This window comes from Callorhinchus milii, unplaced genomic scaffold, assembly GCF_018977255.1.
Source record: "Callorhinchus milii isolate IMCB2004 unplaced genomic scaffold, IMCB_Cmil_1.0 Scaffold4, whole genome shotgun sequence".
NCBI lineage: Eukaryota > Metazoa > Chordata > Chondrichthyes > Chimaeriformes > Callorhinchidae > Callorhinchus > Callorhinchus milii.
This window is the reverse complement of record NW_024704745.1, coordinates 9282162-9300314: the sequence shown is the minus strand read 5'-3', so window position 1 is coordinate 9300314 and position 18153 is coordinate 9282162. Positions and strand designations below refer to the sequence as shown.

The window sequence follows — 18153 nt, the reverse complement described above, 5'->3', positions numbered from 1 at the left end:
GTTTCTTTATATATATATAGAGTTTCTATATATATATATATATATATAGAAACTTGCATCCATGACCCACTGTGTTAGAGCAATTAACGCACCGTGTCAGCACTATTATTCTTTAACAAAGACTTTATGAAAAATGTTATCGCCCGAAAATTCGCCAAATCGAATTGCCGTGCTGTAGCAAAACAATTGAAGTCCAAAAAGATGATACAAGTAGAAATATGCTATCACTGACTCACAAATGCAGTAAAGCACTTGTCAAACTAATGGAAATATTGCTTGAAACAAAACAAATACATTTTGTCATTGCTATTTTGTGAGTGTGTATTGCTGGACTAGCGGGAGGCGACAAAAGCACAAGAACATTTATATCGGTCGTCATCGCCATTTAAGTTTTGGTTAAAGTCATCCTTTTGAACAATTCAACGTTTTCTTCACATTTTACAGAACATTTAATTGGATTTGCAGTTTATGGCACAGAACTTGTGAAGTGAGACAGTCAAAATAGAAAAGGTTTGAACCAACATTGAAGTCAAAGTTTTTGAGATTTCTTTGTGAATTAGCAAATCAGTTCGAGCATTTTATTTTGATCAGTTAGACCACATGAAACATTTTCAGTTGAATTTTGATGTAGTCCTTCTAGTCATATACAAGTTTAGATAAATCAGTAGTAAAACAAATAAATTATAGTTGAAAAGGTTGGAAATGTTTTATTAGTAGTTACAAACTGCTTGATGTTATCAGAACTGTAGTCACGTAACTTCCACAGTCGTACTGGTTTCCGGTTATCTTGGACTAAGCACAGACTTACTTCTTATATTTTGGTAGCCTATTGAAATGCTTCAACTTGTTTCTTAAAATCCCCAACTTTGATATTTTCTTTTTGTTAACTACATGCTATCTTTAAGTAGATGTTGCATGATTTGGTGGCATGTGTCCCACATTTGCATTGCTCATGTTTAAATTGATAAGTTCCTCTTGGTTTTAATGTCTTTTTCAATGGTATTCTGCATTTCGTAACATTCATAGGTGAGGCTCTACTCTCTTACATCAGCTGAAGAATTGCTTGATCCAAAATGGTCAGGATCATTAGGTGGAGAGACTTATGGATTTTCAAGGGCATTTGTCTCATATGAACAGATAATATTGTATTGGATTACATTTTCAAGTGTTTGATTGAGCAAAGATTGGAAAAAAACAGGCTCTATTTTGCCTCTAAAAGAAAGGTTCAGGGCTTCACCTCAGAGATTAGCAAGAAACCTTGGTTATTGCACTGTTTGCATTTTCACCCGATTACAGGTCACTCATAAAACCGTTTTTGTTCAGTACCAAGCAGGCTGCTGCCAAAACTCTTATTTTAACAAAGTGCGTTGGGTCGTATTCCACTTATGAATATCATCTTCCATTTCTTTTCACCCATTGCAGGCAGAAAAGGCTTACTAATGCAATATTGTTAACGTACGCCTTGTTTCAGCAGCCTTTTGTGAATGTAGACTTATCGAGATGTAGGATAATGCTGGGAAATGGAACACTTCATCCTTACCACACCCAGTAACAGTATCAAGTACTCACAGGTGAGGCACAGTAACATATAATCCAGTGTTTCCCTACATTAATCTTTAAATCTACCACAATCCCAGCACCTCAGATTGCAATGGTAAAACGAATCCCAAACATTCTTTGTTTCGCAAATCATTACTGCTGGGAAACTGGATCGAGACTGCAAAACGTATATAAATGGGACCTTAAACCACCTTAAGAGCAAGGAGACAGTCATCTCATCTGTTTAAGATGGGCTTGGAACTTGGGTTTCAAAGTCTTGCATTGTATCACCCAACCCACTCCCCTAACATATTTATAGCGTGTGAAACAGACCTGGTCTATTCTTTCTTTTTATTTACCGTACAGTAGCCTTAAATCAAAGAAAGCCAGATAGTTAATTACCTACACATTGTCAGTCATTGCTTAAGTAGTGAAAATGTAGTTTTCATAAAGTAACACAAATCATCCTTTAAGCCTTAAGTGTGTACATTTTTACATTGGGTAAAGTAAAAATCCAGAGAAGGATGAATGCACGTATTGTCCTGAATATAGTCCTGCTGCTTGCTCAGATGGAAGCTGTATCCAAACCTGGTCTCCGTACATTAGCTTAAGGACTGAACTCCCAGATGCCTGGTCAAGGATCCCTTTCTTATATTCATCGTAAGTGTACATCTGTGGTTCATTGTTCAGATATAATGCAACCCAAACATTGGAACCTTTGCAATGAACATGGTAGGAAAAATAATAAATTCCAGGTATCTCGCAAGTGAAAATGCCAGTTTGTGGATGATAATTGTTCCTGCCGTTATACAAGATTTTATCAAACTTGACAGGTGACCCAACCGGAGGGAAAGGTATCGTGAGTTTAACGGTAAATGCGGGCATCTCTGGACTAAGTCCCATGTGTTTTCCTTTTTTACTTGGTTGACTAATAAATCCTTCTGGTGTCTTAATTCCATCGATCCCTGGCCCCATGTGAGGCAGTTGGAATTGCCTCGCATCAGGCATTACGGCTGGTAGGCCTGGAAGCCCAGGCAGCCCAGGGGGCCCGCGAAGGCCTGGTTTTCCATTGAGTCCCTCAGGGCCTGGTTTTCCTGTTGGCCCAACGTGTCCTGGAACTCCAGGTTTCCCTAAGCCTGGCAATCCCGGTAGGCCCGGCTGCCCCTTATCTCCTTTAAGTCCTGATGGACCTGGCGGCCCGATTGGCCCTCCTGGACCTGAAATGCCTGGTATTCCAATAGGACCTTGACGGCCTTGCTCCCCAGGAAGCCCAGGTATCCCTTTTAATCCCGGTAACCCCTGTACTCCAGGCAAACCCGGGGGGCCTTTAGGTCCTGCCATTCCCTTCGGTCCCATTGGCCCCTGAAACCCTCTTTGACCAGGTTGTCCTACTTTACCGTGAAATCCCGATGGGCCTGGCAATCCCCCTGGACCAGGTTCACCTTTTGGACCTTGGTGACCGTGAGGTCCAGCTGGCCCTTGTTCCCCTTTTATTCCCGGGAAACCTAAGCCGCCCGATGGCCCAATCGGCCCTGGAAGCCCTGGCACTCCGGGTTCACCTTGCAGACCAGGAATTCCGGGAGGACCTGAGGGCCCCTGTGGCCCTTGAATTCCTTGTGCTCCTGGAGGGCCCCCATGACCGCGATCGCCTTTTAAGCCTGGAATCCCTGGTTTTGCCATCCCCAGCATTCCAGGTGGGCCTGGGAAACCCGGAAGCCCTTTGTGACCTTTTTCCCCTGGAAATCCAGGTTGACCGGGAAGTCCATCCACCCCTGGCTTTCCCATGCCCGGCATTCCTGGGGGCCCCTGAGCGCCTATTGGCCCTGGCATTCCTTGGGCCCCTGGTTCCCCTGGGAATCCTGCCTTACCTGGCATTCCTGGTCCTCCTGGGAATCCATTTAATCCAGGCTTGGATACACCAGGCAATCCTGCAGGACCTTGTGCTCCTTGCTGTCCCGGTGGACCCTTTATCCCTGGGAGACCACGTATACCTATTCCTACATCTCCCTTAGGTCCTGGGAGACCAGGAAGACCTGGCAATCCTTTGTGTCCCGGCTCTCCCTTTGGAGCTGGTTTTCCTGGTAATCCTGCTCCTCCTGGTTTTCCAAATCCAGGAAGTCCCGGAGGGCCTGGTTGCCCTTGCAATCCCGATGGTCCCATGGGTCCTCTTTCTCCCTTTGGCCCCAGGTCACCTTTGTATCCTGGCATTCCAATTCCTCCCGGTTTCCCCGGAATTCCTGGCAACCCGGGCTTCCCAATACTTGGAAATCCTGGTTGACCTGGGAGACCCGGTTTTCCTGGTGGTCCCTGAATCCCCTGGCCTGGCATTCCTGGTGCTCCTGGCGGCCCCATTGGCCCTATTGGGCCAGGCTGTCCCGACGGTCCTTTCTCACCTCTCATTCCATTCGGAAAAGATGGCACCATTTCACCTGTAGCAAAATAAAGCAAATGAAAAGTCACGGTGTAATCTCATTTTCAATCTGCAGTGAATTCACTTTACAGTGTGTTCTGTGAAGCGCTTTGGGACGTCCTCCCAACGTGAAAAGCGCTATATCAAATGCAAGGATTATTATTATTATATTTCACCTTTTTTACATGTACGCACCAAAATCAGAGTATATCTGTAACCTGTCAGTGAGAACAGTAACTGGAGTGGGTTCCCGCCTGCTCAACACCTCCCGCTCTGCCCGTCCCACCACTGGTGGTCGGGTCTTCAGCCTCTCTTGCCCCCACCCTTTGGAACTCCAACCCACAGTCCTTTCCCCTCACTGCTTCCCTTGCCTCCTTCAAGGCCCACCTCAAGATCTTCCTCTTTGATCGGACCCGTACCCTCCCTGTCCTCCACCCCTCTTGATCTCAATCCCAAGCTCGGGTTCAAATCCCTCATTGTCCAGGGCTTTGCGACATCCTCCCGAGGTGAAAGCCGCTTTACAAATGTAATATGCTGTTGTTGTAACACCTGTAACCTGCTATTAAGCACTAGCACTGTAACCTATTAGTGAGCACAGAAACACCTGTAATCCGTTAGTGAGCACGGAAACCTGTAACCTGTTAATATGAATGAGGCAGGACTCTAACCTGATTGATTCAATCTCTGAAAGTATTGCTCACAAATAGAACTGAAGTTCACAAGCCCAGTATTAGATTTTTAGATCTCAGCAAGATCCAATCTCCTCATCAATGTAATAATAATCCTTGCATTTGATATAGCACTTTTCACATCTTCTAGACATCTCAAAGCACTTCACAGAATATACTGTAAAGTGAATTGACTGTATATTTTGTGGGCAAAACATGGCAGCCAATTGCGCACAGCAGTGTCCCACAAACAGTCGCGGATTGAGTGACCAAATTATTATTTTTTTTCTTGAGGGATTATTATCAGGTGTGTTGAGTAAGGAAACTTGTCCAAGATTTCGCCCTGCCTGGAATCAAACCCAGGTCTCTCGCTTGTGAGGTGAGTGCTCTAACCACTGAGCTACAGGACTAATAATGAAACCAGGGCTCTCGTTGCAATCTAACAGATCCATCATTGTAAAGACACCCGAGCAACTAAAGGGTGTCTGAAATCATAAATTGAAGTTATAAATTGCAGGCAACGGTAAGTGATTTTTTTTCAGTAAGATTCATGCTATACAATGGCTCCCTCTCCTGGTTCAATTTCTTAATGTCAAGCACTGGTAAATCTTGTATTAGATTGAGATTACAGTAAATTTCAACAATGTATAAAGGTCGTGTAGGTTGTTTTTTAATGTTTTTCTTGTTTTTCAGGGTTTTAAACTTTCTCCTACTTTAGCAGACTAAACCCAGACTTTACAACTCTCTATATATCAAATAAAACAATTATATTATTATAAAAGAGCCAAGAAGCTTTCTCCTTCTAAAGCACACAAGTGATTTAGGGCCAATGCTGGGGAGAGTGCAGAAAGCGCCTCCTTGTGTTCTCAGATAAGGTTGCTCAAAAGCACGAAGCCTAAATGTACAGTCAGACATTTCTATCTCACGCCATTTCTTGTTTTCATTTACATTAACTCAAAACATAGCAATTAAAAAAGGATCGACATTACGCAGATAATTTTTAGACTATTTCTATCGGCAAAGTATGGAGTATTTTTTTTTCGGGTGTCTGAATATGCGGAAGCCCATCACCAAGCTTAAGAGTATCCAAACCAAGCTGAGATTTCCATGCATCCCACCTACATATGGAGATTCCAGAGATAAATTGTTGGAATGGAATGAGCACTCTCTCCCTGGAGGGATGCATCCTGCTTACCTAATTCTGGAAAGTATTAAGCGCAGGTTGGCAAGAGCCAAGGCTTGGGGACCCCTGAGTGTGCGCTGGGGTACTGCTGGAGTCTAACCAGCTAAAAATGCATAATTTGCCATTGATATAGCTGTGTGGCGAGCTTTCCCGCTGCTTGTCCAGCTAGGAACACCCTACCCATTAGGGCTTTGGCTTGCAGGGTTAACAGCATTACATCTTGATTGATGTGGTTCTTAATTTACCTCCAATTTCTACCATGCTTCTTCACATTTTGCTGTGCCCCTTAATTTGGTATCCAAATTTTTTCATATAATTTCTTCTATATCCATATCCAAAGCATTGAAACTCATGGAGAACAAGTGAGGTATCAGAATTTTTGTTTGCTCAGTTGGGTGTCTGACACATGGAAACCCAACATTATGCTTAAGAGTATCCAAACCAGATAGAGTTCTATATATGTGTGCCATTTGAACGTGGAAATTTCCCCCTATCTGAAATGGAATGCGTACTCTCTCCCTGGAGGCACACAGCCTGCTTACTTAATTCCCACCAGAGAGGCAAGGCTTGGGAGAACCAGAGTACATATTGGGGTACTGGAGAAGGTTAAGCAGCTAAAACCGCATAGTTTGCCATTGAAAGCACCGCCAGGCAAGCTTTCCCACCACTTTGTCCAAATAGGACCATACTATCCATTACCCGCTCCCAGTCTACCCCTCCAAGTCTTGCTGGTCCTGAGAGAGCCCTGCCATATATCACTAGTTATGTCTTCTTACCCATTCCTCAGTGGTGTGTATAAGCTTTTATTAGCTACGTATCCATCCCAACCTAGAGTACACTATAGATGGTTTTATTTGACACTGGTGCCAAAAAAATACATTTCAATCAGATATTTTTAATAACTGTTTTAAAAATGCATCACATTCCTTCCCTGCTTAACACGCTCAGCAGGTATTTTGGACAAATACACTTCTGCGTTGTTGTTAAGTAAGGCATTGAAACATCTTGAAAGTTACACATTTCAACTCCTCATTGTGTGAGTCCATCGAATGTTTACTTAATAAAGTGCTTTCATGAACATATATCTGTCTTGTTTGAGTTTTGGCTCCATTTCTTCAATAAAGGCACAAACTGTCTGCGGAAAGTTTAACAGAAAGTCAAACTGTTTGATTTAGCATTTTCATTGACAACCCTGTTGTTTTTAATAACATGAAGGAAAAAGCCTACGCATTCATTTTCTTCCAATCCATCTCCATCTCTGCTGTCTCACTCAAGTGCTTGATCTGGTGCCTGCATTTGTTCTCAGTTGAGGTTATGTGATTGTACGTATTTTGTCTACTGTACGTCCCTATGTTATACATGTGTCCATCGTCTGGTTTAGCTTACTAACAACAACTTGCACTTATATAGCGCCCTCCACGCAGGTAGCATCTCAGAGCACTTACTAGGCTCCATGCTGACATGGCTGAACTCGGGCCATATACTGTGGTTGTTGTTTGGTATTCTGAAAAGGTATTCAGGATGAATATAGATCCAGGCCAGAAATCTCCGGGATTAGCAGGGCCAAGTACCTCTGTAACCAATTTTATAACAGAGGCTTGAGGCAAATTATCTGTTTGTCCTTAAGGAAGCAACTGCACAAAGCAGTCACTAAGACAACAACAACAATAACAACAAACTTACATTTAAAGCGAGCCTTTCTTGTCAGGAGGATGTCCCAAGGTGCTGGATGCTAAGATAAATTGGATGCTGGCATTTATTCAAGTGGTCTAGAACACAAAAGCAAGGAGACCTTTGCCAGGAGGTGCTTCTCCATTATAGAGAGTGATGGCCATACCTCATTTGAGTTTAGCGTTGTTGAGGTTGGACACCCAATCTTAAGAAGGATATACCAGCCTGGAGGGTGCCCAGTGATGATTGAATAGATTAGAACCCAGGCTGAAAGGGTGTAGCTATGTTGAAAGGTTGGGTACATTGGGGTTATATTCTTCCGATTAGCAGAGGTTAACATATTATTAACCCTAATAATGATGATGATGAAATGAATTGATAGGTTAGACAGCGGGTACCTCTTCCCTTTGGTAGATTTGGGGATCCAATACAAGTGGTGGGGGCGGGTGGGGGCCATAGCCTTAAAATCAGAAGCAAGACAGTGAATTGACCAACTGTGATCAGGAAGCATTTCTTAACACAGAGGCTTGTGAACATGCTGAATGCTCTGCCTAGAAAGCTATAGAGGTGGAATCAATAGGGATGTTTAAAAGAGAGGTAGATAGCCTCTGGGAGATATAAGGGGAATAGCAAAAGACCAGGGAATTGGGACTAAAAGGTCTGCCAAAACCCTGAATAAACCGGTGGGACAGGCTCGATGTACTGAATAGCCTCCTGTTTTCCTATGTTCCTATGACTCACCTCTGTTCAGTACATCTCTGGTTGGGCTGAGATCACTGTGTGGCAGTGGGAGGGGATAATGAGTGTGCAACCATGGCCTGCCAGCCATTTCATGCTGCAGTAAGACCTGTTGCTCCAACAAATCATTCATTGATTCCAATGTTCAGTGTCTGCTAATGCTGAAACAGTACTACAAGCCTCCTTGTGGTATTATATGGATGTGAAATAATAATGTGTGTCTGATGGTGGTGATAATCACTGCTCCTAAACCACATCACATCTTGTCTGAATCCTATTTTACTTTGTAGCTCCCAATATTCAAAATAGGGAGGTAGTGCTTAAATTCAGCCTTCACTGGCAAGTCAAGTCTTCTTAAGAACTGTGGAAAAAACAGCTTCTAAATTAAGAAAAATTAAGAATTCTACACTGCCTTAAACTATAAGACAAAATGGCCTTTCAGGCTAGGGCTATTGGACTGCGGAGCAGGAACTCTGGCTGATTTTTCACCTCTCTTTCTCCAGGATACTGAGGTTAATTGTATCACAGAATAGATTGAAGATTCAACTCACGACCTTTCTTGCCCCCAATATTTTCCCTAAGTCCATGTTGGAAATTGAATGGGCTACGAAAAATGAATGAACCAAATATTGCCATAATAATCCTTGCATTTGATATAGCGCATTATCACATCTTTGAGACGTCTCAAAGCTCTTCAAATACTGTAAAGTGAATTGACTGTATATTTTGTGAGTGAAACACGGCAGCCAATTGAGCACAGTAGTGTCCCACAAACAGTCGTGGAATGAGTGACCAATTTATTATTATAGCAATTATAACAATTATTATTATAACCATGGTAACAATTGTCACCACCTCCCACCCTTTGCAGTCCCCCTGGATTGCATTCCCAGGCAACTCTATTAAGTGTTTTGAGTCGTCCTCCAATGTGAAAGGAGCTTTATAAACTATATTGTAAATTGTTAGCAATAGGCAAGCACAATTATTAGCCACTGCGCAAGAAGCAGAAGTCAGGCCCATAGCAGAAGGCATATTTCGCCTACAAAGTATACAGTCAATTCACTTTACAGTATATTCTGTGAAGCGTTTTTAGACGTCTCGAAGACATGATAAGGCGCTACATCAAATGCAAGGATTATTATTATTATTATTCCTCAGCCCAAATATAGAATATTAGACTCTGGTACAACTTACCCTTTCCCTCCTTCATTGGCATCACATGTTTTCCAAGCATGTGCCTTTGAGGAATATCTTTTCCATACTGAGGAATGTGCGCCAGGTCCTTGCCATACACTGGCACGTATGACATGTCCTTGCCCATGTGCTGCATGTGAGGCATCTCCTTGCCCATCGGCCTCATGTGAGGCATCTGCCCGTGCATCTGCACCTGTGGGAACTGCGGAGGAACCTGCTTCATTTGATAGTAGGCACCAGCATGAATAGTGCTGACCAGAGACAGGTGGAGAATCACTGTCAGCAGCTGCATGGGGAACAGTGGCACAGCCATGACCTGGAAGCAAACAAACAAAACAAATCCATGCTTCAATCATTTACTTTCTAGTTGCAGACCCATTCCCCTCATCCCCACCATCCACACACATGCACACATTTCTCTAACCTCTGGAATTCCCTCCACTTCCCATTCAGTCTCACCCCCTCCGCCCTCTCTCTTCCTCTGTGTTTGTCCCTACGTGTGAAATGGATTGATGTGGAAACGATATTTTTCATGGCCTGAACATTTTTCCCTAGGTCAGCGTTGGAAATGAAAATTGAAATGCTCCGGAACACTACCCCACATGAAGGGTATTACATAAATGCAAGTCGTCGTTGTTGGTTGAATGGATTACGCAAAATGAATGAACCAAAAGTTATCTTGGTTACAATTACAGTAGAACCTCACTAATCCGGGTCACTCAAGGGACTGGGCAAAAGTGACCTACTTAGCTGATTACTGAAAGAGGTCGGGTGATTCAGGTCACTGATGTAATGTTAAGGACATTGGTAATGGACGAGGGTGATGAACATTCAACAACCATAGTTTGCAATCTCATTAAAATAAAGGCATTGTCACATTTAAAACAAAAGCTGTCATGTATCCAACCTTCCTTTTGAGAATGCGTCCAACCTGAGGTGTGCCAGTGCCATAGATCACAGCTATGACGTTTGCCCTCAGTGTTTTTGATTAAGTCCACTCTCCCACGTAAGGACAACGCCTTCCGTGGTGGCATGTTTACAGCACTTACCAACAGTCACTAAGTCAAAACAAACAATGGACACACAAACCATTTGCTCTGAATACAGCACTGACCAAGAATTGGCGGCAGAAGCTCAGGTTAGGCCGTGGACGCCAGGCGGAATGGAATCGATTTTCAGCTTGCGCCGCTTCCCCCCCAGATCTTTAAGTCCCCCCCCTCAAATCCTATCTTTTTGAACATGCCTATGGTCACCTCCCTCTTCCTTGCTCCGTGTCCAACCCAGTCCCTCGCGAGGAGCTCCGAGACATTCCCCTACATGAAGCGCGTTATATAAATGCAAGTTGTAATTGTTCCTTTCCCATCCCCTTGACGATCTCCTTCATGGAGTAGGGGTAAGACTAGGTAACGAACTTAATGATACGTAAAATGTACTGCATTACACTCGGCTGGGTAGAAAGTCCACCTGGGCCTAGATTTACTCTGTTTTATTAGCATTACAGAGGTTTCTTAAGTTTAGTAGTGGGAATCTTTCATTTAAAGTGTGGAGATAACACTTTAAGGAACACTATCACTTGATCAGTTGAGATTCTGGAAATCAATTGGAGTCCCGTCAGCAACAACAACAGCATTCACTGATAGAGTGTGAAAGAGTGATATAAAAGGACAATGGTAAATGGGCACAGGATGTGCTGCCACGATAACGTTTAAATCTGTATGAATTAGTGAATAAACTCAACTGCACACCAGCAGTGAGTACGTTACAACAAAAACACAACAAAATTATTTAAGAAAAAAACTTGTTTGCTTTGGGAATTTCCAGCTGACAGGAAATTGATCCAATGGAAAACGTGTGTCAAGTTGCTTAACAAGTGAATGCTGCATCTGATTTAGTGTGAGACATCTGTCCATAGTTTGTTTTGTCCTGTCACCTTACCATATGACTTTTATGAAGTGTTGTCACATCAAACCGTTTTATAAGCCTTAAAAATGCTTTGCCTGTGCTGAAGGCAAATGCAGCGCTGATTTTGTTTGCTTGCAGCAAGCCAAAGGTTGCTATTTCATTTGGCACACCACTAGTCCTAAAGGTTAAATAAGTAGACTGTGCTGCATTCAATATAGTAGGCCTGACCATCAAATGTTCCCTGATTTTCCTTTGGCGATCAGAGCTACTTTGAAAAGCCCATTCGTAAATTATTGCCAAATCAGTACAGAGGTCCAGATGCTGTTATAAACTGATTTTATCACAATGGACAAATTAAAAGAAGATTAAGGGCACCAAAACTCATAAGAAGTTATTCATGGGGAAAATGGGAATTGAGCCAAGAGATGCAGTAATTGTGTTCAATGACCAGCAATTGCATACATCAGTAAGTACATTTTATACATCATTAAGTTCATTGCACAATAACCAAAGACTATTAAACACTTGCCTTTTGAACCACAGTGACCTCAAATAAGTTTGATCTGTTCAAATACAGTTTTGAGATGCGTTTTATGTCACAGTGATGCCTGGGCAGAAGGGCTATGCAAAAGGGGCAACAATACCACTGTCCAACCCACTCCTTCGGGTCAGCAGAGTGGCTTTGTGTGTCACCACCTAGCGACTTGGGAAGACCTACACCCACAACAAAAGCTAGTGTGATTAGGTAATCATCATAATAATAATCCTTACATTTCATATAGTGTCTTTCAACATCAGGAGGACATCCCAAAGTGCTAAATATGATATACTACTGTAAAGTGCAGTCATTGTTTTGTGGCTGAATCCGGCAGCCAATTTGTGCGTAGCAATGTCCTGCGAACAGCCATGGAATGAATGACAAAAACAACTTGCATTTATATAGAGCCCTTCAAGTTTTGGAGCACTTGACCAAGTTAATTTTGGGAATTGTTGACCAGGACACCAGGAAAAACTCCCTTCTCTTTTTGTGACTACATGCACAGTTGCTTCAAATTTGCAGCCATTGCAAGGTCATTATCTGTCCAGCTGATTCTGAAGTAAAATAAAACCAAATACTCTCATACCACTCGATCGATTTCCTTTGCCAAATATCTGTCCATTACTTATCTGCTTAACTTAATTGGTAGCAGCTCCTTGGGAAACCTATTGCATATATTGCATTCACTACTCTCTTTGTGAAGTACAGTAATTAAATCTGTAGTGTCTGTTCACTTTCCCATTTCTCAGCATGGGTCCAAGTCTTCTGGTTCCAGATTCTTGAGGTTTTAGGTATGTGCTGCACTAAAGAGAAGCTTATGATCTGAAAGCTATTGACTCCTACTCTCACTGTTCCCTCAGACTTGAGCCCTCAAAGAAATTGGCTTAAAAACGTAACTCTTAAGGACACTAATTCATGCATTTGATACGGTGCTTTATCACCTTCATTGAAATATCTCAAAGTGCTTCACGGTACTTACTTTAGTGCACAGAAATGTTCATTACACCGGATAAGCGATCCGCCAATCGACTAACAACTAACAGGCATGAATTGAATGATAAATTTTATCTGGGGGATTGTTATAATGCTACTGCCTCAGAGAGTGACTTACTTGGGATACCCGAGGCACCAAATTCCTCACGGTTTTAGCCTTAAGCCATTCCGTCTTAAATGTTTTTTTCCTGCAGTTCTTAAAAAGAACTGGAAAAACAAGGCAGTTTAACATTTTGTTTTTCTTCAGCTGCTACAATTGCAGACAAAATAAAGCCTTAAAATTATTTAGTCTTCATAGAATCAAAGAATCTTACAGCACAGATTCGACCATCATTCCTGTGCCGGCTCTTACCCCATAAACCTGCAATTTTTTTCTTATCAAGTACCTATCCAATTCCCTTTTGAAAATTACTATAGAAATTGTGTCCACCTCCCTTTCAAGTATTGCATTCCAGATTGTAACAACTCTCTGGGTACAAAAAAATCTCCTCGTCTCTCCTCTGGTTCTTTTTCCAGTTATCTTAAATCTGTGCCTTCTGGTTACCAACCCACCCACCAGAGGAAACAGCTTTTCCTTATTTACTCTATTAAAATCCCTCATAACTTTGAACACCTCTATTAAATCTCCCCTCAACCTTCTATGCTCTCAGGAGAATTCTTCCTGTAAATCTGTAAATGGAAACTTGGATTTTTTTTGCCATAAATGAGCAGTACTGTCTTATAAATAAATCTACAGCAGTGTGTGGCATCGTTTCCTCATTGTTCCTCATGCCACATTTTTTGGAATGTGAAGATCCAAATGAAAGATCTGCCCGAATGCCAACTTATCCACTTGGCAGAATTATTATTTTTTCCTCTCATTTTCTCTCTTTCCTCTCGAGGCCACTGACTCATGTTTGCTTAGGGCACCACAGGGAACCAGTCACCATCTGCTACTTTCCCCAAATGGCCAATCTTCATGTGTGAGTCCGGGTCTAGACAGTGGCTGCTGGCAGGCTGTAAAGCCCCAGGTGGTGGGGTGGGTATCACAACCAAGCCTCATCCTGTCTTTGTTTGATATCTGCACACATGTATTCATTTCAATAGAGGATATCTGGGCAATGATCACAAACCTTGGCTGATGTCCCCACCACCTCTTGCGTGGGGAGATGGTTTGGGTGGAGTGTGTATAAAGAGTGAGGGCATTCCTCTTTGACCTTGCCTTCGGTCATCTTTCTCCTCCCACCCACCTTGGCTCCGACCCCCAAGCTTGGATGCCAAGCCAGGACTGTTAAGTGCTTGGGAGGTCCTCCCAACGTGAAAGGCTACATAAATGTAAATTTGTATTGTATTTTCGGCACACCCTACTTGTTTACTCATGGTCTAGCTGATATCATCTAACTCAGCTCAGAACCACAGGATGAGGGTTGAACCTTTAGGATATATATGGGTCTCAGTTGTACAATAGACAGAGATTCCAAACCAGGGTTGTCCAAAAAGAACTTTAATCCTAACTCCCAACATAGTGGCTGACCCTGTTTAATAGTTTAGGTGCAGACGTAGGCTTTTGCTAAGAGTTGCAACAGATGCTGTTAGCATTCCTCACAACCATAGTCTGGGTATTGGTGGAAAATCAATTACACACCTACACTTACAGGGAGAGCACCATGCCAGGATGTGAATCATTTTGAACATGTTTTTGTGGGACTTATCCTGGATTTCTCTTCAGCTGCCCCCTGTTGGGATTTCTCTGCATAGCAGCTTTGAGCCCAGTCTCCAAGAAAAGCTAGACCGTCTCGTCTGAAAGTCTGCTTGGCATAAATCAACTGGTCTCAAGCCCTCAGTAGGTAATATTTTCCCACAAAATATACAGTCAATAAAACAGTGTTTTGCCACAAAATATACAGTCAATTCACTTTACAGTATATTCTATGAAGCACTTTGAGACGTCTCGAAGATGTGATAAGGCGCTATATCAAATGCAAGGATTATTATTATTACCGTAGACTAAAAACCCAAGCATGAGAATTCCTTTGCCACTATGTGTGATGACTTTGAGGACATGTTCTTAGATTGGGAAAACCAGAGGAGTTTCACTCACAGGGGTAGAATTTGTGGTCATTTTAGCATTTATTGTGCCAATTAAGAAGTGTTTGATAACTACCAATAAGTGGAGGTAAGTGGAATTTATCTGTTAATTAAAAAAAAGATTTATTTTTTGGCATTGATCAGCTGAAGGGGAGAGAAATAAGGTCTTCTCCCTGTCCCTGAAATAACATTTAGCCTTAAACAAGGATTGATTTAAAAAGATTATCCGGACTGGTGTTTTTAGTCTTGCCAGGCTGCACTGGCTCCCAATTACCAAATGGATCGACTTCAAGATCTTTTCACTCGTTTTCAAATCCCTTCATACCCTCGCACCTCCCAACCTATCCGATTTGCTTACCCTCCCACACTCCACCACCAGCTGCCTCCACTCAGCCGGCTCCAGCCTCCTGTTCGTCCCTCGCCCCCTCCGCTCCACCATCAGCGTCTGTACTTTCAGCCACTATGCCCCAAAGCTATGGAACTTTCTCCCTCAATCCCTCTACCTTGCCCCCTCCCTCCCCACTTTCAAATTCCGCCTAAAGACATTATTTCTTGATTGTGCTTACGGTCACCTCCTCCCTCTTCCCCTGGCTCGGGGGTCAGACTCCGCCACTGTCAAGCACTCCGGTAAGCTACCCCGTGTGAAGGGCGCAAGATGGGGAAGGAAGGGGCAAGGTGGAGGGGTAGAGGAAGAGTGTTCCAGAGAAGACCAGGGACCACTAGAGCGGAGGTAGCAGATAGTGGGATGGGGGGTAAGCAGGTCAGAGAGGTAGTTAAAAACATGATGTTTGAAGCTTGTTTGAAGCTTTGGAAATTCCTCTAAATCTAAGGATGAGGCAACAATATAATAACCATTGCATTTTACATAGCATCTATAACATCCCAAAATATCAAATTGACTTGCAGATGATCCCAGCTGAGTGTAGTAACTGATTTTGTAAGCATATGTGCCAGCCGGTTCACACGCAGCAATAACCCACAAAGGATCTTTGGCCAGGACATGGGGAGAAACTCATCATGGAATCTTTAGCATCCACCTTAGAACAGGTGACAGGACCTCGGTACATCTGACAACGCAGAGCTCCCGACCCACCTCAGCACTGCATTGGAGTGTCTGCCAACTCCCCAGTAGAATCCACAACCTTCTGGCCCAGAGGTTTCAGTACTACCTACTGAGCCTGGCCGACACCTAAATAAAAAAAATCAGAGTTAGATGTATGTTCGTGGTAGAGTAAGGTCGAAAAGAATTGCTGAAAGATGTAAAGTTCCCCTGGAAAGCCAAAGGATTGTGTGGGTTTCAGACACAGCATATTTTCGCTCCTTTCTCGCAGACGGCATGCTCCCAGACCTCCTGTGATCAAACCACAAGCATTTCTGAAAATCTGCTCTTAAGTGCGTCAGTGAGCAATGTCTACACAGCCTCTTAATGAAAACGGCAACGCTGTCTTTTGTGGGGGGAGAGGGATGGAGGGTTCCTGCAAGATGACCCACCAGATGACCCACTGGTTGCAGTGTGTTATTGTTTATAATATCAAAAGGTGCGATTTGATAATATTAATTTGTTACTAAAAGAATACACTGTATCTTGTTTGGCAATTCTTTTCCCAACTTTCACCTCCTTCTAACGGCTCTGCTGCCATTTCCCGATGACTGTGCTCACGCCCGGTGTTAGACAAAGGAGAGCTTATATTTACTGGCTGTGAACTTACAGTGGGAGCTTGAAAAGCTATTTCTGCCTGAGTGTACTTCATGTCAAGCCTCCCTTATGTCATCCTCTGCTCATTATACAACATAAAATGCGAGGTTCATCATTAGTGCGGCTTTCACATTCGGAGGATGTCTCAACAACCACAACTTGCATTTATGTAGCACCCTTCATAAGGGGTAGCGTCTCGGAGAGCTTGTCTCAAAGCTCTTCACACTGTTGCCTGGGCACCTGAGCGGGGAGGGGGATTGGGATTCAGGTGAAGAGGGTAGGGAGGGGAAAGATGACTGAAAGAACGGACAAAGAGGTACGACTTGAGGCCGGCTTTGAATGTGGGTAGGAAGGGAAGCGAGTCAGAAGAACTCCGGGATGAAGTTAAGATTGTGGGCCGAATGGTTGAAAAAGTTTCTCAATCACCCACCTGAGTTATAGCTCAAACAAACTTTTGCCTACCAGATCTTGTATCCATTTAAAGATATTTCTTTTCAACTTGGATTATTTGTACTGATTAGGCTTAAGACCACTGTTTTAAGAATTTAAGATCCTGCAATACACATACACACACAGAAATGATCATTTAAACATTTATGGCTCGCAAAGCTAATTTATTACATAAAGTATCACACTGAATAAATCTTTTTTCATTACATCTGCATCGGGAAGTCTTAATTAAATTCACTTCCATTGCTGAAGATTCCAAGGCTGTTCAAACCAACAAACCTGCAGGTGGGAGTTTGCTCATCAGAGGGCACCTTTGAGTCATAGAATCATAGAATTATACAGCACCGAAGGAGGCCATTCGGCCCATTGTGTCTGTGCCGGCTCTTTGTAAAGAGCTATCCAAAACAATCCCGTTCTCTCCCCATAGCCCTGCAACCTTGTCCTCTTCAAATAATTATCTACTTCTCTCTTAAAAGTTGTTATCGAATCGGCTTCCACCATCCTTTCAGGCAATGCATTCCAGATCCAAACAACTCACTGTGTGAAAACATTTCTCCTCACCTTCCCTCTGTTTCTTTTAACAACTATTTTAAGTCGGTGTCCTCGGGTTACCAACCCACCTGCCAGTGGAAATCGTTTCTCCCTGTTCACCCTATTGAATCCCCTCATAATTTTGAAAACTTCTATTAAGTCTCCTCTTAACCTTCGCTGCTCCAAGGAGAATAATCCTAGCTTCTCTAGCCTCTCCTGATAAATGAAGTCCCTCATTCCTGGTACCATCCTGATAAATCTCCTTTGCACCCTCTCGAATGCCTTGATATCCTTCATAAAGTGTGGTGCCCAGAACTGAACACTGTACTCCAGCTGAGTGCTAACCAATACTTTATAAAGGTTCATCATAACATCCTGACTTTTGTATTTTATGCTCCTATTTATAAAGCCTAGTATCCCGTATTTTTTTTTAACAGCTTTATCTTCCTGTCCTGCCACCTTCAAAGATTTACTTATATGAAGCCCCAGGTCTCTCTGTTCCTTCGCCCTCTTTAAGATTCTACCATCTAGCTTATTCCTGCTTCCAAAATGCATCACTTTGCATTTTTCCGC

The 18153-nt window shown here is 42.9% G+C and overlaps 1 protein-coding gene across 3 annotated transcripts in view; it reads right to left on the bottom strand.

Annotated features, from left to right (window-relative positions):
* Positions 1-18153, bottom strand: part of col8a1a (collagen, type VIII, alpha 1a) — a 60710-nt gene continuing 42557 nt past the window's right edge. For all 3 annotated transcript variants that reach the window (XM_042334452.1, XM_042334451.1, XM_042334453.1), the window contains 3 exons: positions 15997-16092; positions 9404-9719; positions 1-3968 (listed from right to left, as the gene is read on the bottom strand). In XM_042334452.1, the coding sequence (XP_042190386.1) occupies positions 2032-3968; positions 9404-9716 (2250 nt within the window). In that variant the 5' untranslated portion in view covers positions 9717-9719; positions 15997-16092 and the 3' untranslated portion in view covers positions 1-2031. The remainder of the gene's footprint in view (positions 3969-9403; positions 9720-15996; positions 16093-18153) is intronic.